General features: G+C 40.6%; 1 protein-coding gene across 1 annotated transcript; it reads right to left on the minus strand.

The window, feature by feature from the left end:
- Positions 1–1,609: 1,609 nt before the first annotated feature.
- On the minus strand, positions 1,610–23,608 carry dnaaf9 (dynein axonemal assembly factor 9). The gene is made up of 37 exons (XM_056393075.1): positions 23,283–23,608; positions 21,979–22,058; positions 21,684–21,809; positions 21,460–21,584; positions 20,979–21,075; positions 20,677–20,783; positions 20,482–20,559; positions 20,163–20,264; positions 19,627–19,682; positions 19,404–19,539; positions 18,929–19,010; positions 18,708–18,744; positions 18,522–18,606; positions 18,366–18,442; positions 18,208–18,252; positions 18,006–18,051; positions 17,771–17,882; positions 17,432–17,502; positions 17,305–17,352; positions 17,108–17,198; positions 16,871–16,974; positions 16,511–16,654; positions 16,118–16,203; positions 15,864–15,965; positions 15,096–15,213; positions 14,887–14,975; positions 14,591–14,725; positions 14,101–14,226; positions 11,665–11,702; positions 10,811–10,946; positions 10,419–10,505; positions 9,567–9,673; positions 9,194–9,268; positions 8,165–8,352; positions 7,973–8,038; positions 7,242–7,335; positions 1,610–6,947 (listed from the first exon to the last, which is right to left on the minus strand). Exons 1-37 carry the CDS (start codon positions 23,336–23,338, stop codon positions 6,841–6,843), a joined length of 3,459 nt encoding a protein of 1,152 aa, XP_056249050.1. The 5' UTR covers positions 23,339–23,608; the 3' UTR covers positions 1,610–6,840.
- Between the last annotated feature and the right edge of the window lie 548 nt (positions 23,609–24,156).

Raw genomic sequence — 24,156 nt, forward strand, 5'->3', positions numbered from 1 at the left:
GTGCAGCAACATTGCAATTTTTTTTCACAATAAAAGCATCGATTTAGACTCAGTTATCTTTAAACATTTGTTTTAGTGAAGTATAACTTTAAATTGTTAAATTGTTAATGCACCTAAATTATTTTGATTATTATCTATATAAAACATACCTACCACTGGGTGCACACGAGCTTATTACGTAGAGACTACATCCTAATTTTCATATTACGCTGTTTTTTCAGTGAGTATTGGAAATAAAAATAAATAGATAAAAACCGCTGAACCTTTCTTTTTTATACTGACAGGAAGTGAAACAAAACACCAATAGATGTTAAAAAATCTGTGACCTTTGAAATCCACTTGAACTTTTAAATTGAAAATACTCAGATTTAACACATTTACAATTTAACAAAAGTTTAAAAAGTAAATTGCAGCTGTGAGAAATTCCATTTTATCGTTTGTACATCGCCTTGGTGCCAAGTGCTCCAAAAGACTTTTCTAGCATGAACAAAAAAAATTAGTTTTAGCGAGGCGTAGCTAATAAACTGCCAGTTGAGTGTGTGTCGTAGCTGACAACAGAAAACTCAAACTTGTTGTCCCATGCAGCTGGAAACAGTCGAAAGCGCCAGAGGGTCAAGGCTGGACAAGACTTGACAACTGCCCCACAGTCCCACCAAGTAAAAGTGAGCAAATCCAGCAGTGTACAGTGCACTATTGTTGCGGTGACCTGGGCCCACTCAGCGGGCTTTGGCAGACGCCAGTGAGAGTGATGAGTGTTTACATGTGGCTGTCATAATAGCCCACAAATAGCCCGAGCTCACTGCCTCAGTAAAAATACAACAATAGAGGGGCGGGGAGGAGAAAAAGGGCAGTTAATGGTGGAAGTGATATGGTAAGAGTGTGTTTTAAGTGTATCTGGGTGGAGTGAGGAGGGGGGGGGGGGGGGGGGGGGGGCTCTTGCCTTGAGTCGCTGGGGAGAAACTGGCGGCGCAGTGGTGGCAGGAGAAAAGCAAGGAAACGCTGATGTCAGAGGTTAGCCATGTGGAGGACTCTATCTGCCTGGCAACAATACAAGGACACACACACACATAGACTCAATATGCCTTTCTTCTAAACACACATGCACGCACGCACGCACACACACACACACACGCACACACACACACACACACAGAAACACACACTCAGCATGAGGAAACGGAGGGCTAAAACTGTGCTACATGTACAGTATGTGGAGCAGGATTCCTCACATTCTCTCAGCACTATTTTAGCTGCCATTTCTCTTTAAGTAAGTGTGTTAATAGCTGAACACACAACACACACACAAACACACAAACTCTGATACACACTCTGCAGACACTTTCTGTTTAGTCTACCTCTCCAAGTCCCAATAACAGACCTCCCCCGTCTCAGCTGGTGCTGATACAGGGTTTGGATGCACAGGGTGAATTCATGTTGTCTCACCAAGTGACAAATCCACTACTATGCTGAACTGGCTGCACATGTGTGTGTCCTGACATCTGAGAGCACAACAGACACCACGCAACCAAAGCACAGCAAACAGAGCGCGTACCTGTAAGTGACATTTAAAAGACCAACTGCTGCATTAAGTGACAAAATAACAAAAGGATTGAATAACCATATAAATATTTAATGGATTACGAGGTGCAATAAATACAACAGTTAGATTATAAAAGCATCAGTCACAGGAAAAAAACAGAAGTTACAGTAGTTTAGTGCAAATGCAATTCAGATTCGCTCACGTTCTGTGAACATCCTCAAAACAAAATGTGGAAGTCAGTTTGGCACTTTTGAAGTTAGTTTTTTTCTTCCTTTCTTTTTTTCTTTGCTTCTCATCACAATAGACCATAAGAAGTTTTTTTTTTTCCTGTTACCTTGGACGGCCTGTAGATAGGGGAAAAGAAATGAGCCCTTTGCTTTTTTTTCCCCCCAGATCTAATTCTGCATCATGACATCAAACACCTCCCAGCTTCAATCGTCAGTGTTCCTTGACATGAATAACAACATCCTTTTTTTTTTCTTCTTCTTCTGTTTTTAAATGCATGGCTGTGCAGCCAGCCAGTATGTGGCGACAGACAGAAGATATTAACCACAATTTCACCCTCATCTTCTTCTATAAAACTTGGGCTTGATAGGGCAAATATGTAATCTCAGGTATGGAAATAATAAGCACACCTGAGAAACCTCCTCTCGCTGTCTGTGAGGACTGTGGGGTGAGGAGCCCGTGATTTCCCTTTGAACCTCGATAGGACAGAACGGCCCAAACAATTAGCATCAACAGTCCCCTGAGGGCCGAGAAATATTTGGTCAGTTAAAAATCCATTTCCAAGCCGTTATTTCTCCAATAAGCACAAAAAAAAAATACCATAAAAATACCAACTTCTTCAAGAAGCGCATACATTCCACATTTTTGGCCCTTTTGAACACTGGAGCCAATCTCAAAACTAGAAAAAGAACAAAAGCCCCCGCGCACTGCGTTATCACACCGCAGTACGAGAACATCACGTTTCCCCCGCTTTACATAAAACCAATTAACACCAAACTTTGTTTTTGTCCTATAACTTCAGCTACAAAAGTTGCTAGCCTCCACATACAGGATGAAGACACCAGGGTGCTCAGTCTGCCAGAGAGCTGTGTAGCCGGCGCACGGAGAGGCGTGTGGAGGGCTCTTTGGGCCCCCAATGTGCAATAAGTAGGGGTCACCCAACTTTAGTCACAAACTCAATCCTCTCTTCTTCTTTTTTTTTTCTTTTCGTCTGTACTGATACAAAACATGACGGTTTTGTATCCCAACTACAACTGAGCCAAAAAAAAAAAAAAGAGAAAATTTCCATTTCCTATTTTATACATTATTAATTTTCAAAAGGAACATGGATAAAAGTGCAGCTTCCCTTCTAGTGTACGTTACATTTTCATTAAATAAATCAACTGTATTTGGTCTGTTATTACTAATAAACTAAAATAAACCACTAAGAAACGTATCGCTGTGAACATAAATAATTCTTTAAGTATCAGAACTATATTGATTTCAGTGCTCAGCCTTACACTTCAGCATCTTTTTGGTTAGTTTGCAAGAATACCTGAATCCACCTGAGCCCTCCAGTGGCCGTCCCCTGTGTGACCTCGTCTACTTTGCCCTCTGGCTTAGTAAAAACACATTGCTTTAAAGAACGACTCCATGGATTCCTTTCACCAACACTGTTGAAGGACGGATCCTTGCCTGACAACGCCCCCCCCCCCCCCCGTGACGGGGAGAAAGATGGAGCTCTGAATGCAGCTTTAATCTCTGCTTTTTCTTAGCCGTAGCCAAGGCACTGCTGGATCAGAGAAACCTGACATCTCACAACCGATCAGATTCTCTTCGAGTTTTTTTTTTTTTTTTTTTTAACTACAAAAAAAAAAAAAAAAAAAATTGCATCTGCTTTTGCCTTTTGTAGCTTGTGCGAAAAGAGACATTTTGCTTGCATCTAGAATTGTTCAATTCACAGTCTTATAAAAATACTATTTGTTGTTTTTCGAGGTAATTCAAATTCTTAGCAGATATGTAAAATAAATGTGATAATTTTCTCTTTGTTGTACCTGTTTGGTGAAAGGCAATTCTGTCAGAATATATGTGGCGTCATTTTCCCATAACATCTCAACACATGCAAAATAGTATAGACATACTTGTGATAGTAGTCGTGTATATGTGTGTGTGTGCGTGTGTGTGTATGTGTTAGTGGGAATTTGATAAACATCACAAACGTCTTACATAACCCTCGACTCTTTAAGGACTAGTATTTGATCTCTTGGCCGATTACGTTTTCAGTCGCTCTGCTCTTTGACGTGGAGCAGGTTTAAATTTGTGGCACCTTCAGTCTTCCATACATCAGCCTCGCAGCTATTTCACTGTCAATCAAGGTAAGCCTCTGCAGTATTACATAACTACAGAATGACAGCAACTGTTGCTGGAAACAGACGGCTTTAGAGAGCGCATCTCTGAATCGCTAAACAGAGGATCCAGCTTAAACAAGAGTTATCATTTAGTCAACACAGGATTTATGTTACATCTTGCTCTGCTGTTAAAAACAAGCAGCGTAATCTGTTTGCATTTTGTTCCATCAGTCGTTTGTAAGCGGAGGTAATGCTTTTTTTTTTTTTTGTTAATGCAGCATCTCATTTTGCATCAAAAACCCTTCACTTGCTGTTAAGACCCTTTATGGTTTTATTTGAGATACAAGCGCTCAAAGCCGGTATCCAGCCGACCACAGAGTACGAGCTGTGAGAGACTGAGAATTTAGCAGCTCGTTTGTTTGCTCAGCTTTGTCCTTAAAGAGCTATTTGAGGGCACTGTAAGTCAAATATATAAAAACACAAGGTACAATTGCACTTCTTTTATAGAGTGAAGGAGGAGGACTGAAAGAGAGAAGCTCGTGGAATGAGTAACTTGGGGGTAAGCTCCTCCTCTCCGTGTGAACCCCTCCTTTGCTGGCTATCTGGAACATGCCAGGGTGATACATGTTAGAGGCGTACTTCATTGCTATGTTATACGCTATCCTATGCAATGAGTCATTCTTCTAAGGGACAGTGGCACATCTAGCATAAGAGGGTATGGCTTGTTCAGGTCAGAGGAGACTCTGCTGAGGACAGATGGGGCCAGCAGTGTCAGGTCAGAGTCCAGGACTAGGATCATCTGAATCTGTGCAGATACACACCGGGCGTCTAGAGGAAAACACTTTGCCGACAATGTTATGACTCTCTGTGTTCGTCTGCCAGCTGAAAACAATATTATTGATTATTTCCATTAAGCTGGCTGTTGACAGCGCTGTCAGGACAGGACATACCCAGGGTTGTGACTGGCATCCCAAAATACACTGAGGTCACCACTGATTTAAAAATATCTGCTTCAATAAGAATCTAACAACAATGAGTAAGTGTTGACCTCATTATTAAGCATTAGCCCCCCATTCTCTCTTATTCCCCTGATTACAACTATGGACCTAAAACATGCTCTTAGCAGAAACGCCCTTCCTCTCTTATCCCACATGGTGAAAATCTCACAGTACTCACGTTTGAGTACAGGCGATTCTTTTTGGTGCGGTGCACAAAAGGCCAGTGTAATATAATTGTACGCAGCAGCAGTGTGTGCACGCTTATATGTGCATTCAAATGTTCCTTTGTCAGCATCAACTCCCTCAAGACAAACCCAGATTGTTAATTAGTCTGCATGTTACACTGCTGACCCCATAACGAATGAAAGCCATCAAACCTCCAGAGACTGGAGCAGGGTTCCTACACATTTTCAACTTCCAAATCCCATGTATTTAATGCTTTGTTTGATCTTGACATCACAATTAATAATTCAACTGTTGCTGTTCAAATAACAACAACAACACGGGTTTTCCACAGAATTTACCGACGTTTCCCTACGAAGTTACAGAATTTCAAAACCTGTGTAGGAACCCTGGTAAGAGGAAGACATGCATAGAACATTAGTGTGACACAGGATCACAGAGCAAATAGTAGAATAACTACTGATTTCAACAGAACATCAAGACTGATTCTCTGCAACATCACATCAATACAAAGCCTTTCACCTTTCACTAAAGGCTCTAAACTCATGTTTACCCAAACCTCACCAAAGTTTCCCCAATTATTTCATTTTCCCCTCGTCCTACCCAAATGTAGTGACCCACATATTTATTAAAAAAAAAAAAAAAAGAGGGAATGTTTACACTTATAACAAATTTAACAATAAATGAACATTTTGACCAAAACAGTGAAGTGAATGATCCACAGCTGGCTGCAGTGAGGCTGAGCTTAACTCTCTACCTGGTTTCTCACTGTTCAAACTAGCAGCATTATAATAAACAGATTCAGTGTGTTTCTTGGCCTCAGCTGTTTTATAACTTCACCACTCTGCTGCCGGGACTGAAGTCTGAATTTTTATTTTTTATTAATTTTTTTGTTCTTTCATTAGATTCACTTTAGGAGTCTTAAAATAAAGCACTGGGGTGGCGTTTAGCTATGTGATTAATGGCATCATTCATCAGATGTCTGCAGCCAACAGGCTGTCCAATGTTTACAGCTCCATGGCCAAGCGCTCCCTCTGCTGCAGCACGGCACACAGACAAGCTAACAGGTGGGCCATGGATTGGGTGACAACAGAGGAGGAGCGATTCTTGAGAAACCCCACCAGGGAGCCCACCAGAATCACACGGCTATCCATGCCTGTCCAGAAATAGAGGCTTTAATTTGCCAACTGTGATAAACAGAAACACACAAGCTGTAGGAGCGAGGGGCTGGAAATTCCCTTCAATTGTGAAAGTCTCATAGCTTGCAGGATTAGCGGCACAATCACACTGGTTTAAAGATGGAGTCTTGTGTTGCGTTATCATTCAGATACGCCTGTGGTTGTGAACAAGTCAACTCTCACTGCTTGACAAATGTGCCTTAATTTGAATCAACACAAGTGACCGCATCAAACTGCCGCTTTCATTTGATAAATATGATGCCAAATAAGTTGCCAAAGTGATAACTGTAGAGTCAGTGGCGTGGCAGAGGGACGTAAGCCATGCCGTGACATAACCGGCTTCTGATGGATGATGTCACTGCTCAAACGCTCACCTCCGCTCATCCTTTTCATGCCACCAAATAAGGAAACAAAGTGACATAGTACATAGATAATAACTGGGTTTCTAGCAGCAGCAGCTTCTGCAGATGCATGTGGTATGAACACACATTAATCATTCTAGTGGAGTGTTGAGTACGTAACCCCTGCGCCCTCCCTGCCCCTCCCACAGTGGTAGCCTTAGAGTTAAATAAGACAGATGGAGGCGGTGGACATACACACAGATTCTATCACGGATCAAACAGGTCAGGCTGTCCCTGCAGCTCCAGCTGACGGTTGAATATCTCGATCTCCTTGTTGGCCTCGGCGATGTACGCTTTAATAAAATCTTCCATGTCTGTAGTGACAGCAATGTATGGGAAACAGCAGCACAATCACCACGCACAACGGTAAACACAGATACAAGCAGACCTGCATTGTTTGTCATAGATTGTCTGACTCAGAAAATCCAGCTCCTAATGATATCAATCGCTTTTCAAACACAGAGCCTGATTTTTATACCTACACTGACTCACATTCACTGTATTGAGTTTGATTTAGCCTTTAAAAAAATGGGGAAAAGGATTTTTGAGAGACAGATAAAGTGTAGTTAGAGTTCAACAACACACAGTAACCACTATGAAAAGGATACTGGGATGGAAATTCCTTTTTTCTCCAAAGATGTCGACATATTGACAACCGTTGTAGAAGTAGCCTGGTGGTAGTGGATCCAAGTGCCTGACGATCTAAACAGAAACATAATATCAAGTTGAGTAAATGTTATTGACTGAAAAGGCCATGATCAATAACAGTTCCTGACCTCAGAAGATAAAGAAAAACCTCCCACAAAAGAAAAGGAAAATAAAGTATTCTGACCGTTTCAGCTTTTGCACAAATTGTGATGTAGATTTAATTGTAAATATATAAAATTGAACGAAATGAAATCTCTAATTTTAGAAAGTATTCAGAATTCAGTATATTGGAGTTCAAACCAAAGGGTTTAGATTTTTGTCTCGTCAGACCGGAGAATTTTTTTCCTTTAAATGCTGCTTGGCAATCTTCAAGCATCATATGCCTTTTACTCAAAGTGGCTTCTGTCTAGCTGCTCTACCATAAAGGCCTGATTGATGGAGAGCTGTTTCTTGATCACTTCTCCCTTGGCCAAGACCGTTCTTGCCTGGTTACTCAGTTTGTCTGGACGGCCAACTCTAGGAAGAGTCCTGGTGGTTCCAGACTTCTACCATTTCACAATAATTGAGGCCACTGTGCTCCTGGGAACACTTTAGGAATGGTCTGATACCCTGATGTACAGCGGTCTGTAGTGAGTTTCCTGGTCTTCACGGTTGGTTGTAATTATATAATCATCAATATAAACACACTCACATGTATGGTCTTGATTTCGTGTGGTGAAAGACTGTTTTTAGTCTTCTTAGGCTTCTTTGTCTGCCTCTGTAAAAACCAAACAGAAACAACAACCTTGGCGTTACGCAACACTTAACTTTTTACCCATAGATCTATACACAAGTCTCAGGTGTGTATTGCCATCAAAAACAGTGGGGCTATTTAAATGTCTACCTGCTTGGTGCACAGTCTGAGCCAGTCCTTCACTCCATCCTCAGTGAGGCCAACACCATCGAACACCATGAAGCAGGAAGTGCCGGTCTCTTTGGGGCCCGGGGTGAGAGGGTCAACGCTCTGTTCTGAGGCAATGCTCAGGCTCCCACTCACCGTGTTGTAGCTCACCTCCATCAGTTGTTCTGAGTCTGGAGGTTCCAGAGAGAGAGGCGCTCACATCCAAGTCACACATGCAGCTCACACCTTGTGTAACACCTGCTACAGCAGCTTCATATGGTAACAGCATGCTGTCGGTGGGGTGTTTATGGTTCAACATCCATACAGCCCCTCTGCTCCCAAAATGACTCACAGAACTCACGTGTAACAAAACAAGATAAAAAATATGTCCTAACTTAATATAAAATATGTGTTGGATGTACGACAGCTAAATACAACAACTAAAATAAAGTAAAATAACTGAATATAAGGCGATGTAAATGATACACTACCCTACAGACAGTGACTGAGATGCACACTTGACACTAAGGGAATGTGAGCATTTGTCTCAGGGTCATACAGTCTCCACACTCGTTCCATTCTCCTGCGTCTCCCCAACTCTCTCTACAGATATCTGCACACTCTCTGCACATCTCCTCACAGGCACCTCCACTTTCTCCTCATGCAACAACTCTACACAGGCCTTTGGATGAAAAAAAGAGTGAGAAAACTACGTGGAGGAAACCAAACCAGTGGACTATGAGCTGAATTCTAAACACCAGACACCAGAGCAACAACCGAGCGATATTCCTACCGTCAGGAGCTTCTTGCCTGCCTTGAGGGCAACCTTTTCTCTAACAATTCCCAAAAGTGGGGAATGCAAATGCAGGTCAAACATTTACCGAGGAAAGAAGTCACATTTGTTTAGTAATGCTTAACAAAAGCAAGTTCTCTGGAATGCAAAATCTGGTCTGAAAATTGAAAAAGTTAGCAAAAATGACAATGTATTTTATAAGAGAGAAATAAAATTAAAAGTATATTAATATTTCTTACCAGAAAATCGAACTTTTCCCCAAACATTGTACACGTTTCCTCGGAAGGGGCTCGGCTTTAGTGAAGACTTGAAAGCTTCAGAAACATTAGCAGAGTTTTAGCAGGGAGAATTGCAGGATTTAATAATAATAATTTAAATTAACAATTTCCTCAGAAGCTAAATTGGCAGCAAGATATTGTAAGTGCATCCTTTGGGAATACAGATTATTTCGCAGCAGCGGCTGACAATTACTTTGAGACCTCAGTTATCTCCATATTTGGAGGGAAAGACAGCTTATGTAATCATCATCAAACCCTGCCAGCTCATATCTGGCGCTTCTGTCACGTGTAAGAGTCAGAAAAGGGGAGGGGGGAGGCTTTCTTTCCATCTCACCTTTACAGCGGGTGACAAATAGAGGCCTCTCTAGGGGCCGGTTGAAAGCCACGCGCTGCTGGGTGAGGATCAGAGACCCCGAACCAGAGAAGAAGCGCCCTTTGCACCTGAAACACAGAACACGAGCACATTACACAGATAGTGAGAAAGTTAAGTCTAGAGCAAGCCAAATGTTTGTGCTACATTTTGTCTTTGGCTGGAAAGTTGTTTACTCTACCAGCTGCCCACAGGAAAGAGGCCAGCGAATGTGATTTGCTTATAAAATTGTGGGAAGTGGATGATGAATCTGTAAATGTACAGACTCTCATCAGCAGGTGAAAAAGTTACTAGTCTTGGTCGAAGAGCTACGGATGTGTAAGAAGCATGTCAAACACACGCACGTACACGTACAGTACAGTACACACAAATTAAAGCTTGAAGATGAGTAAATCAGAAGGGCCAGACTCTGGCCAGATATCCAGTGTATGATCTGAGGGGAGGATTAAGCAGAGGTTCATATTAGGCTGACCACTGAGGCATGAAGGCAGAATGGACCAGATCCAAAGGGAAGGAGACCCCCTCTGTGTACATGGCAACTGCATGGCCAACAGCTTGTTACTGTGCTGCCAGGAGGCAGCTGGTGATAGAACACAAGATGCCCTGAGGGGCTTTACAGCAATCAGCAGCCGATACCCCCACCACTGCAACTGAGTGGCAATTAAACCGCAGGGAGGGAGGCGAGGCAGGACTGAGGAACGCCGAGGCAGGAATCAACGCCAATCTGTTGCTCAGCGGCCAAAAGGTTGCGTGTGGACACATGAGGACACACCGGGGTCACCACGAGTAGAGTGGAACCTCGAATGAGGGTCTTACCATCCAGGGTAGAGGACATAACGTGCTCTCAGCATCTGTGGTTCATTGAAGCTGCTCTCAGACAAGATCAGATTCACATCTTCAGTCCTGATTAAGAAGACAAACAGGAAGGAGTGAATACTTAACTCTTTACAGCATCGAAATACCACATAAAGACTTAATATCTCATATCTACGATAGGCTTCTAACTTCGACAATGAAATGTTCCTTAAGTATAGAATACACTGGGAAATGTTCATGACACATTCCTGTGCTAACCCTTCTCTGACCCAAAAGATTTGAACATAGACTCAAAAAGAAGAATAAAACGTAGCCTTGAGTGAATATTTGAGGCAAAGATAAAAGCAGTTAATGCTAAAAGCAGTGACGATCATGATTCTGCGGGTGCCTACCTGGTGACAGCTCCTCTCTCTGCGAGTATGAAGGCTGCAGTGGGGTTGGCAGAGCGTACCAGCTGCTGAACATACTGCATGAGAGGGTGCTTCTGCTCTGCTGTCAGCCCGGTGAACACCACTGTACTCACAATACCTGACATACAGAGAGGGAACATGAATTCCAGGAGAAACCGGCTCACTTTCCCCCGAAAAATACAATGTCTGTGTAGCCACTGCAGAAATAGCCCTTTTTATACTAGGTTTGATTTACTGGTGATACTGCTGCTGTATCCTGCCGGTGTGCTGAAGGCTTTAGGGAAAGTGACATTGTGAAAACTTCAAATGGACGGGTGAGAAATAAGAGGTAATTCTGCGACAGATTAAACTGTGGCGGTTTCCACACTACTCAATCCATCCCAGTGTCACACGGATGGAAATGTACGCTTTTCAAAGGTGTATTAAGATATTGAACCGTTAAAGATGTAGGATGGTTCTGCTGGAGGGTGAATGGCACTGCAACACACTTCACGTCAAAAAAGCAAACAACAAAGCACCGTGACATATTAATATACTTCGTCTTCAGTGGGTGTTGGATCTCTAATTTGCTACTTTACTGTGAGAATATGGCTTATATGTCATTATTGTTCACACCTGGGAAACTTCTCCTCTGACTTAATTTGACAAAAATCATACATTTTCTTGACCTTTAAGGTTTGTATCATACAACCGGACTGCATGGCGTATTTGGAAAATCAATATCAGTGAATATCAATATCTGGTGTTTCCTCAGTATTCTGTGAAAGAAGTTTTATCCTTGATGTATTTTGTTGTTGGGAAAGTGGAGGGGAAGACAGAGCACAGACAGGACGTACCTTGGCTGCACTGCTCCATCAGCTTAGGAAATGTAAACCTAAAGTTAGAAGACAAGAGACAGAAGAAGTTAAATTAAATATGCAGCATTTACTGTATAATTAAATGCTAGTCATCAGTCAAATGCAAATTTATTTTGACTGTACCTGAGTTACACATACAAAGAGCTGTTTCACTTATCTGGTAAACAGTCCTCTTTACTTTAACCCATATCTTCTTCCACAGTATCATCACTAACAATAACTCTATTCATGACTGATGGGTGCTTGCCAAAATTGTGCAGCAATAAACAGGCTAATTCCATGTTATGGCCCTTGGCTAGCAAACGAGTTATCCACCGTGAGGCATTTTTCATAGGATGACATCATGACTATGACTGGCAACTGACCAGTGTAAAAGCTTTCTGTAATCTCATTTAATCTTAACATAATTTATCCTGAGTTTTCAAATCGATCAGTGTTATACACCACTTTCTGAATAACCATCCAGAGCCAAGTCCCCCCTCCAGCCACTACAGACCCTCCCCTGCAGCTCTTAGGGAGACGGGGGAGGGAGGTTGGAGGGAGGGGGGGGAGATCAACGATTTGAAAGGCATTTATCTTTCCTGTCCTGATGTAATGAACTGTCTACATCCATCACAAAGAATGGATCATGACTGACTGATGAGCTTCAGTGAGGAGGGTGTGTTGGTCGCACATGTGGATCTGGGGGATTAGAGAGCTATGCAGAGGGGGGTGACAGGCAGGTCAGGCCTAAGCTGGGCTAACCACACCCAATTAGCACCATAGTAGGGGTCCACAGACCTCCACTGAATCTATGGCAACAGACAGTGACAGGGGGTTTGTTGAAGATGCCTCAAATGTTTAAGTCAGCGCTAACCACATTGCTAACTAAACCTCTTATTACACATTTTTCCACTGCTGAGCCAAGTAGGACTTGTCAGAGTCTGAGTGGAAGGACATCACAAACATGTTTATAGCACAGGATCCAAAACACCCTTTAGATTTATTATTAAAGCTTTTTTTTCCTGCATATATGCTCAAGTATTTATGAGTGTTACTGCGCAGAATAAAGTTATTATACTTCAGCTGCTTACCGGGACATTTGTCGTAACACCTACTGGCTTTTCAGTGAAATTTCTAGTGGTTCTGGAAGCACGTCTTAAATACTAGATTCTGGACTTCCTGCCTTCGTCTGTATGTAAGTATCACTAGCCACCCCAGCTTGGCTGTGCAGTGGAAAGCAGCCTATTAACTGGAGTGGTATGTCATATTTCGCGGAGCAGCTCAGTCAATCTATGACAGTGAGAAGCTCTGTAAGCTACATCTAAAGCCTGTAACAAAAGGAGAGTGAGATTAAATGTAGGACTGATCCTCTCTGTAAAAGGGACCCAGCCTGAGTTTTAATAGCTAAAAGTGTCATGTAACCTCGTCCTGGAAGCCTCCAGTGCTTCAACAATTTATCAACATCCAGCCCTGTCTGTCATCATCTGGTCTGTCCATATGTTACTTGAAAACTGAACTTTCAAACTGAGTGAAACTTGAATTTCAGGAGCCATAACCAAAATATGGCTGAATACACAGCTGCGATTTGTTGTTAGCAGCTCACCTTTGTTGCACGCAGCTAAACTTGCGACATTTACATTGATTGCAAATGAAAAACACAAGCAGGCAATTGTGCTAAAAACTAAAATATCTGTTTTTGGAACATACAACACACATGGACATAAAACAAAATAATGGATTTTACTGCAGGAGTGATTTGAGAAGTTTTTTTTATCAAAATGGGTCACCAAATAAATTTCAACTGCAACCCTATAGGTGGTGTGTATTTGCTACTCATTGGGTAAAAGTTTGGCGACTTATTCTTTAAGATGCTGTAGGTAAATGTTTGAAAGTAAAAAACTTCCAGTCATTGGGAATCAGACACAAACATTGATAAGAAGCACGAGGTTCTTCTTGAGGCCTTTGACCATGAGGCAGCTGCAGGATTATCACATATACTGAAATATTAATTTGTTTGGTGCAACTGAGCCACTATATTGATTGTCTCTAGATCAGAACAGGATATACTTAAATGAATGATCTTTTATCAATTAGGTATTTTAATATATTGTTATTATCTGCACTGAAGTTCAAAATATGTAAGTTGAAAGCAATTTGATTTCAACTTGCACAGGAAAAAACTATTGTTGAACCGTGACTTCTGCATATACAATGTGAGACACCTTGACTTTTATCATTCATCAGCCATAACTGAGAATCTTGTTTGTGAAAGTGTTACTTTTCATTCAGGAATTTTGTCTATTTCAGTTGGACATTGTGGGGTTCAGTTAAATGGTAACTTAATTAATCTGATACACATTTTATTATTATGACTATTTACATCATTCAAAGCCTATTTTATTTGAGGTGGCAAAAAAAAAAAAAAAAACGTACCTGTGCTCCAAACAGGAAGCGAATGGATCCACACAGGCAGTGACAGCACCAATGGTGAAACACGCTTGGACAACTGGGTCAGGGTGGAAAAGCACAGCCTGGACCACATCCAGAACATCTGTGTATCTGCAGGAACATTTGCAAATTTTAAAGACACTGACAAAGATGTCTGTTTTCTTCAGATAATGTTTATGAAGGTTTGGAATCATCTATTTAACTTTATGTGACACTTTTCCACAAAATATACTCTAAATACTCAAAAGTACAGACACTAAAATATGTTTTATGTAGTTAGGTGAAATTATCTGCGTGTAATAAATACAGAGGGATAGACAGCAGATGAAATTATTTTCCATAAAAATGAACATATTGTGTTTTCTAAATAAAACACCCTCATTTAGCCGAGCTCTGTTCTTGTTCTCTGTTCCTCCAGATTAGTCTTGACTTCTCAGTTCACAGCTGTTTCATGCTGATCAGCGGGCTTTCTTACCCAGGTGAGAGCACCAACAGACGGGGTTTGCCTCCTGGGCCTCTCTGGCTCTCCAGGAAGCTGGACAAATACTGCTGGAGGTGAGAGGCTGAGAAGCTGTCACAGCTGTCAGGACCAGGCTCGTACACCACCCACCTACGGGAGTAATGAAAAATAAAATTTGTGTTATTTCTGTTTGTGTTGCGAGTTTTGTATTTAATATTATTTGAATAAAATAACTAAAGCATATGTATGAAAAACGATATCAGTGCAGAAAATATTAAAAAGAGGATGTTGTTAGATGTAGTCGCTCTTACCTTCCTCGTTCCTTGTTCAGCTGGACCAGGAAGTTGCAGAGTCTCTTCTTATGGCTTCCCGGCAGACCAGTGATGATGGTAATGACAACCTTTTCACACATTAAAAAGCCCGAATCAGATATTAACTTAATCAGCGTTACCATAATCTACCTAGGAGGCCAAGAAAAGAATGAGAGGATGATCCACTACACCACAGTCAATATGCTCACCTTGTCTCCATGGCCATTGACTGGGTTCTTAAGCTCTGCAGAGGGGAAGAGCACTCCCAGGTGGTCATACAGAATGGGCTCCTGACTAATGCTACTCAGGGCGAAGTGCTGAAGAAACCTGGTGAGGGCCACAATGCAGCTATTAGTAAGAACAAATGAGTCACAACTAGATAAAAAAGTGTTTTGTGACTGATCATGTAAGGTAATGGACAAAAGCGAGTTCTGCAATTTTACAGCCAGGACTTCTTTTCTTCTTTTCACCAGTAATGCCTGCTCTGGGTTTTGCACAAGGAATTTAAAAGCACAATCGTTTTTCTTTTTATGTTTGGTGGAACAGAGCCTGTGCAAAAGGGAGCAACTCATTCTTATAAGCACTGTGCTGCAAGTTTATGCTTAAAGCAGTTTGATGTCTAATTATACCAGGTGACAGTTTTAGGACCGATGTGGCAAGACTAAGAAGCTGCAAAAAATGCTGAGTAACCTTTGTATGCTAACTTCTTTGTTTTAGCTATATTGACTGAAAGGAAAGTGTGTGCATTGTTTATTTCAGGCCATATAATGAAGCTACATTATCTTCCACTTGCTCCCAGCAGGACAGATCTACCGAATGTGGATAGGCAGCACTGATGAAAACACTGCGTCAAGAAACACAAGCTTAAATACTATTTTGGGAATACATACCCATGATTAAGCAATACCTACAGTAGCATTGGGTTTTACTACTTGCTCAGTCCAACTCTACTATGTGACTGCTCTGTGTGTACTAACATGTCCTGCTCTGGCAACTGGGAGTATGAAGTCTTCAAGCTGCCTCTGCGTTTGGCCACTGGTGGCTCCTGACTGTCGTGCAGCTTCTGCAGTCTGGTGTGCCTGAGAGAAAACAGTGATTTGAATTTCCTTTTTTTTAATGACTTTATTGGGAAAGACTGATTAATGATAATTGCAGAATTACAATGTTAATAAGCTAATACAGTGATTCATACTGACAGCTGAAACTGGTAGAGAAAATTATGTTGCCTTACATGTTTTTCTGGCTCCAGGTCAGTTGCTCTTGGTTCAGCAACTGCAGAGTAAGTCCAGATTCGGAGTTCTGCCACACTGACAACACCTGAACCAAGAAAGAAAACAGTCATACAACTGGAGCTGAATCTTTAATGAGCATAAAAAGGATAAAAAAGTTTTGTTTTTATCGTAATGAATCATCCAAGAACAAACACAACACCAGATCCTATCTTATGTTACATCTACAACTCATAGATCCCTCAGACTAAATATTTCATAGTCAGACAACATATATTTAACAGTATAAACATGTCATTTTAAACACTGCATTTTAATCAGCTTCACTCAGATGATCCCTGTTAACTTCAGTTTCAAACTGTGTCAGAGCTTTAGTCACTGGCTACTGTTCTAACCTTGGAGTAGAAAGCCCTGTGGCTCTTAGATCTGGGCTGAAGAGCAAAGACCAGACACTGGTCAGAGCTGTGGAGAGGGAACGGGAGGTGCGGGAGCAGGCTGCTCTCATACTCCACAAAGAGAGAAGCCACAGTGCTCGAGTCCTGGTAAGAAGAGGACACACAAATCACACTCATGTAGTTACTGTGTGTTCCACTGCATATACATACACACAGTATATGTGTTAACATGGTTTTAAATGGAAGCCTGACTCATCTTTTAAATCAGTAAACAAAAGCAGATCTTGTGAGAAAAATAACATATGTGATTCAATGCAAGATGAACTACTGCTTGTCTGAAAGTCATATTATTCATCATACCGGATCATAAAACTTGATGGTGTTGATGTGATCCTTGGACAGAGTAATGCTCCCATATTGAGAATGGATAAACAGGAGTCCCTCAGAGAAGAAAATTATCTTCCCTAAAATAAAAAAAATTGAATAAACAATAAAATATACACATTCACAACTCTTTGTCACATAATGTACAATACTAGCCCGAGTACACAGTGAGACGAGGCTGCAAAATAACCCCCATGTGAGTGTGTGTGTCACCTTCTTCAGGCGTGGAGAGCTGGCTGCTGGAGAATACATAAGCAGCATCTGCCACAGTCAGAGCAGTTCCCAAACAAGTGTCGTCCTCTTTCTGTTTAAGACGCATATTGTAGATCATTAGGGCACATGCTCATTCATAAGTGTATATAGGGAAACATGAAGTGGGGGGGGGGGGCATATGAAGCTTCTGAACTCACCTTAGTGAGATGCTGGGCTAGCTCAGACTGCTTTACATCAGACTCCATCTAAAAACACACAAGTTCTTAACCACAATCCAAAACACTTTTAATATAAAATTTATTTCATTTTCAGCCCTTCACATACCAGCCAGCAGGCGTAGCGAGGCACAGTTGTCGTCAGGATGGTGTAGCAGCTGTCTGAGGACACAGTGCCATCTGCAGGAGAGGAAACAGACTTGTTTGAAAAGTAGCATAAACAACAAAGCCAAAGAATGACAAACATGGAAGATGAATCACAAATATAACCCTCAGGGCAGGAAATAGGCTATTTTTAGACTAATCCTCTGTTGTTTCTAAATGACTTTTGCCTTCTTCTGTTAACAGCAACGTGTGGATGTGTCCTGCTTATTATGTAAAACAAATTTCCTTTGTGGAATCAATCAGCAATCCACGCTAGTTATACTTAAGATAATCCAAAATGTACCTTTCTGCTGAATATTGATGCTGGACTCTAAGAAGGATTCAGAGAAGACCACGGAGCCCAGGTCCCCCCTGTCCCACTGGAGGTCTGGGATGTCATGGACGGTCATGGAGGCCTTAGAAAAAACATACAATTAGTCAAGATGGAAAAAAAAAACTTTCAGAGGAAAATTATAAACTCAGGTGTTTCCATTGTGACAGTTTCAAGAAGCAAAAAACAATACGCTTCTCTGACTTACTGTTTTTACTACATAACGGCTTTCTTCATCAGTCAGAGGAATGATCCTGAAAATAAAAAAACAGGCTCTTTAGGTCTCAAATTACATATTTACAAAAGGATTTTTTAAGAAAGCAAGAAATCATTGAATCAAATGACGATGAAAATGTCAGGGAGATTGTGCAGAAAATACAAATGCTTACAAAGCACTAGTTAACACCCACCTCCCCTGCTTGTTCACTGCCTGAATGCTGAATTCACATTTGGACCTGAGAAGAAGAAACATACAATGAAAATGCTTCAAAAAATAAATCTCATTTCATGCTTGGGTGAAAGTCTCATACATTAAACAACAGTTGAAAAAATTCAAATCAATATATACCTGAGAAAACTTCGGTACTGATTTAGATTCATCGAGTCCAAAGCCACGAGAAAGGTGTTCTCTGCTACATCCTTAGCCTACAATAACAGACATTTCTTCATGAGTAATTGTACATGCTGTGAGATAAATGTTTAAGTTTAGTGCTGTTTTTTTTACCTTGGTAGCACTGGAGGTACAGGAGTAGCATTTGATTCCTGAAAGGACTGCTTGAACAGCAGCTGAATAAATCTGGGATAAAAGTCTGAAGAAGAAAAAAAAAAACTCTTTCATTCAGAAAAACTCAAACATTTAACAATAGCTTAGAGAGAAAATATTAATGAACTTCAAATAAAAATCACTTACAAGACTTCTGTTTTCTTTTGATCTGTGTTTTGATTTCCTGTGGGTGAGATACAGGAAAATACAAATTATGGGATTTGTTAGTATTGCTTTAACACCTCTGCAGCATGGTACTGCATTATTACTAATAGATAATATAAAATATATTTAAAAAACACCCTCATGTTTTACAAATATGCAGTTGAACAATATCAAATAAGCAGAGTCATACAGTAAAACCTCACCAAGGTACGGAGAGTGGGTAGTCCCAAAGAAATAGGTTCGAGAGCAGGCTAGAGGTCCTTTAGGAGCCACACACTTAAGAATCTAAGACACAAAAAAGATGCATTCATGTCATGTTCCCACTTAACAGTGGTGTAAACACTGTTCTGTACATCACTGAGCATTGGTTGTACCAAAACCCTTCACCGGGTGGTGCTGCAGGCCAGTTCCCCTCTTTAACTTGAGCAATGTGATTTATAAAACATCAGTTACACATAATGGAAACATTAGATCAATGCCAAGTTTTCACAGTGACAGACCTTCCACTGTACTAACCACTCTGGAAGGTTTCCAGCCATTAATAGGGATGTTATAGTAATGTAAGTAGTTTACAGTGTTTCACATTACAACATTTCCTGTGTCAGACATGTTCTCTGCACCACCACAGAGTGTCAGCATGCAGTTATTCTCCCCCTCTCAGCTACTGCTGCTTCTCACCATGTGTCTGGCTGTCGAACCTTGAGGCCCTGTGTTGCGGACCTGATGGCTCTCTGAGGGAAAGTTGAATGAACAGCTCTCCAGATCCTCTGAGGAGGAATGTTTCCCAAACAGCACAAAGGGCTGCTGACTTTTACTGAAATAAAGAAACAGCTGGTTAAGCAAAAGCATGTTTTCATTCTACAAAACCAGAGATGAACCGTTTGTGGAATATGAAGAATACCTTTTATCTGTGATGTTGCTTGAGATCAGTCCATGAGAGTAGTAAGTACGGAACGCCTGTGGATTGATGAAAATACACTTAATGAGGACACTTAGCTGACAACTAAGATCAGAAACTGAACACCATTACTTAAAGATTACAACAAAGAAGTACATTTGATTAGATGCTGACTTGATCTCCTTCCTGTCACTACATCTTTGCCTCATCCACTCTTCCTCTGTTTGCATGTCCATGTTCAATTTGCAAGTGGAAGTGGACTATAACACCCTCCTATGAGCGTACATGGATGGTGACTTATGATACTCCATTACTCATAAATGAAGAGCAAGAGGATGGAGGAAGCATGATACTAATTTGAGCATATTTTTGTTTTCTCTTTTTTTAATATTACACTGCACACCTAAAGTGAAATTATGAAAAATATTAATATTATAATTATGATAATAATTATTACATTACAGTATAAAGTAATTGTGTTCAGTAAGTTATTGTCCAGAGATTTCTATTCTTGTAGGGCTTTGTGGCTACAAACTCACCTCCCCTGCCTGGGCTTCAGACAGCTCTAGGATGGACAGATGGCTCTCCAGGTCCATGCTGGAGAAAAAGCCACTCCACTGCTTCTCAAAGTTAACCAAGTCCTACAATAAACAACACCAAGGTTATAAGTAAAAATGACAGTAAATGGTAATGTTCACACCTTAACATACCAAATTTAACTGTTAATTCAAAGAGGTTCACCATGTGACCACCAGAGTGTCAGTATACAATACAAGAACAACAAAAACTGTGGGTCTGCAATGCAACAGAATCCTATGAAAGCTAGAGCAACAGAAGATTAAGAAAAGTCAGTGTTACCTCTGCGAGGAGACTATCCAGAGACACTGGGTCCAATCTGGTGTACACCTGCCAAAGCTTCTCACTCATATCCATGAGCTGGACAAAAGGGAATATACCATTTGAATGAACACAAGCTGTAATAAGAAGCATAGTGCTACAAACGCTCTTATGTAAAATATATTTCAACAAATTTTTTTACTTGTTTGAACGTACCTTGTATTTAATCGTAAAAAAACTTCCTCCACCAATGCCCTCCAGGGCAAACGCTTGAATCAGAGGCCACTTCTCCACCATAAACATATCAAACTTCTGGATGTGCCCTAAGAGTAACAGTAGAGCAAATATGCTGTTGGTGTAATTAGTCAGTAGGTGCAAGTTATCCAGATGGTGAACCGACATTGTATTTTGGCTTACTGTGATGTCATGTCATGTAGTTAGTGTGTGAACACTTTTGATTATCTCTTTAACACACAAACAGCAAATAAATGTAGAGATTAAAATGTGACGATATGTACCCCGGGAGCTGTAAGGAACTCCGATTCGATAGCAGTCCTGCACCATTGTGACAAAGCTGGAGATTTTGAATTCCTCTGCTGCTTCCTCATCTTCATACTGTGTGTGGAGGTGAACAAATTACAGAGGTTGGCAAATTACAAATACTGCTGCATTTAGATATTTCAGCAATAAAAAAGGTTTGGAAATCATTAGTTGATATGTGAGTTGTCAAAGAAGTATGAGACAACTCTTAAGAGGTGCAGTGACACACACACAAATTGGTAGTATATTGGTAAAAGCTAGAACACATTAATAAATGAAGCTGACTTGACTAATTGCCAAAAGCTTGAAAAAGATTAATAGTAACCTTAAAAATTTGCAGCCAGGTGGATACATCAACATGTCTAAATACCCTTGATTAGGTTCATACTCCTAGTTGAAGCACACAGGGACTGTAATTAACAGGAATGATAGAGGAAGGAATGAATAGGGCTTTTTAACCTCTGCCTCTGTCATGCAGTAAAGATGCAGGTTCCTCCAGTGAGATACGTAGGGCAGCAGGTAACTGTAGTTTAGTGGATTGCAGTACAGATGAACACACTCTGCCTTGATCAGTAGGATGACATCTGACAAGCAGACAAGTAACAGGTCAGAGTAAATAAATACTAAAGCAAGCACAAAATATGATAAAAAAAAATATAGTGAACAACAATTGAAGAACTCACCATCCAGCATTTCCTCTGGAAACTCCTCAAGGACATGTTCCAGATTCAGCTGATTTCGTCCATACAGTCCATAGAACAGGTATTTTGCAAGCTCAGTGCACCCTTCATTATATCTGCTGTCAATTCCTGAAATACACAACAAAAAAATGTCAACAGTTTTGGAATGGCCACATGAATTGCTTTATTCATCTGTTGTGAAAAATTGTTTCCTCTAGGCTTAGCAGCTGACAATGCAGTTAACCAGGCCAGATAAAGAAACGAGGTTAAAGATAAAAAGGTTTGCAACTTAACATACCAAGAGAGCACATGATGCCATCTGGAGTGGCAGCACCACCCTCACATAGCAGAGACTGAACCTGCCGCAGACGACAGCAGCTGAAAAATACAACAATAAGTAAATGTATGCATTACGTCATGGCTTTGTTAGTTATGAACATTAACTTCAGATGTATGTTGAGCTAAAATGTTAATTCTTAACCTTGTAAACAGCAGTTTGAAAAAAAAAAAACTTTGACACACAGTCCAACTAACATGTTTCCAAAGATTTCCACCACATCTCATCCTTTGAATACAACAAACAATTTTAAGGTGGAAATTGCCAGTAAATTATTGTTTAGATTAATTTGTGTTTGGATTTGTCAAAAAAAAAAAAGGAAAGAGTGAGAGCTTTCTTAAAATGATCACTTCCATATCTCACAATTCAGATGACACATTTAATATATAATTTATTATAATTTATAATTACGACACCGCTTCAGGAGAGGATATTTGCCTCAATTGTGAGAAAATGAGACAAGTATGAACTCCACTGAGTTGGTAGTTTATTATGTACACGTAGCTAAAACTAAATCAGCCTATTAGAACAGTCTTCATAACGGTTATAATGTTCAGTTTGTGATGAAACTGTTTTAGAGGAGGTGTAGATTCAACTATATGGTCACTTTGGAGGCTGCAGTTAAAGGTGTAGTTGAATCCTATTGCGTTATAGAGACAGGTATTTCTTTTTTTTTTTTTTTTGAGAAGCCTAATAACTTTAACACCTCCTTGTACAATGCAATACAGTCCAATGGCATCACAAACTACAGCCTCCAAAATTATCAAACAGTTGAGTCAACAACTCAGTAGATACTGATCATTATAACCTTAATGAAGGGAGGATTTACTGCAGGGCTGCGTTAGACTTGGCTAGGTGTACCCAATAAACTGCTAACCAAATGTATGTCAGTCATAATAAACGAGTTTCGCTAATCGTTCGATGGAATTAAATACTTTCAACAGGTCTCTCATAATTCGTTATACATTAACGTTAGCTTTAGATTTTGGCAATAAAAGATCTGATTTGTGTGCGGTGAATTTTTTAGTATGGTGGTACAGTAAAAATAATTACGTAGCTTAGGCAGCTAATTAACCTGTAACCTATTGTTGGCTCGGCTCCTTGCTAACGTTAACATTATTTTTACGGTACCGTTACCGTCGACGAACGACAACTGGGCGTTAGAATATCGACTAATAACGTAGTGGTTCGAGCTAACGTTAGCCAGGTTAGCTTGACAGCTTCACTGAGGCGTTTCTGTAAACAGAATTCGACATTAACATTACCTGACAGCCGGGTTGACTCCCGAGAATTTTCCGTTAACTGTTCTTATACCGGCCATTGTAATTAATGTGACGGCTCACACCGTTTACGTTTTAAACCGAACAACGTTATGTATTTCGCGTTTTGAGGCCGAGAAACTACATCATCGTCTCCATCACCCTGGAGAATGTCTACACAAGATAGCATAGCAACGGAGCGAACCATTCGATAAATAGGGGTATTCAGAATATCGTTACGATACTTTGGACCAAAATTTGACAACATAAACTACTAATAATAAATTGCTTCCGACTCCTTTCTTATAATTTTAGAACTGTATTTCCTATCAGCCAGAGTTAGCCTTAAAGAGAAATTAATGTTAACGAATTCGCCAATCTATATCCCCATTTTACGGAGTAGTACTGTCTTGTTTTGGGCCGTTTTGACAGCAGCAGGCAGGAGCTCGCAGCAGCCCAGAAACATCATGGTGCAATCCCTCAGTAATCTCAGTCGTGCTGTATCTGGGAGAACTCACGTAGCTATGTCAGTATTTCAATACATGTATGTGCTATCAATGTTAATGCCATGCTTTTACCACACATTGTCCTCCCTAACTATATAACAATAATAATAATACAGTAGAAACTGCAATTTCTGAAGAAACTGTGTTTCTGCCTTGGATTCGTATAATAAATCAGTTGAAGTTGTATGAGGAGATGAGAAAAGGGACTAAGAATGCAAACTGGAGTGGAAGCGATGAAAAAAAGTTTAGATACGAGTCATATTGTGGAAGTGAGAAGCACACAGAGAAACTGAGCTGCATACCCTACACTGTAAATCCCAAATCACTCACTCAGATTAAAACTTTAACAAACGGCCTGCACATAAAACTTGTTT

Source organism: Seriola aureovittata, chromosome 13 (genome assembly GCF_021018895.1).
Source record: "Seriola aureovittata isolate HTS-2021-v1 ecotype China chromosome 13, ASM2101889v1, whole genome shotgun sequence".
Classification (NCBI taxonomy): Eukaryota; Metazoa; Chordata; class Actinopteri; order Carangiformes; family Carangidae; genus Seriola; species Seriola aureovittata.

What these genes read in the sequence shown, in the direction of transcription:
- dnaaf9 (XM_056393075.1), bottom strand. Translation starts at nt 23,338, where the DNA reads ATGGCCGGTATAAGAACAGTTAACGGAAAATTCTCGGGAGTCAACCCG. An exon ending in CTGAAGCCCAGGCAGGGGAG is followed by an intron (nt 19,683 to 20,162) that starts GTGAGTTTGTAG and finishes ATCAATCCACAG; the next exon opens with GCGTTCCGTACTTACTACTC. An exon ending in ATTTGTCACCCGCTGTAAAG is followed by an intron (nt 9,269 to 9,566) that starts GTGAGATGGAAA and finishes ATGTTTCTGAAG; the next exon opens with CTTTCAAGTCTTCACTAAAG.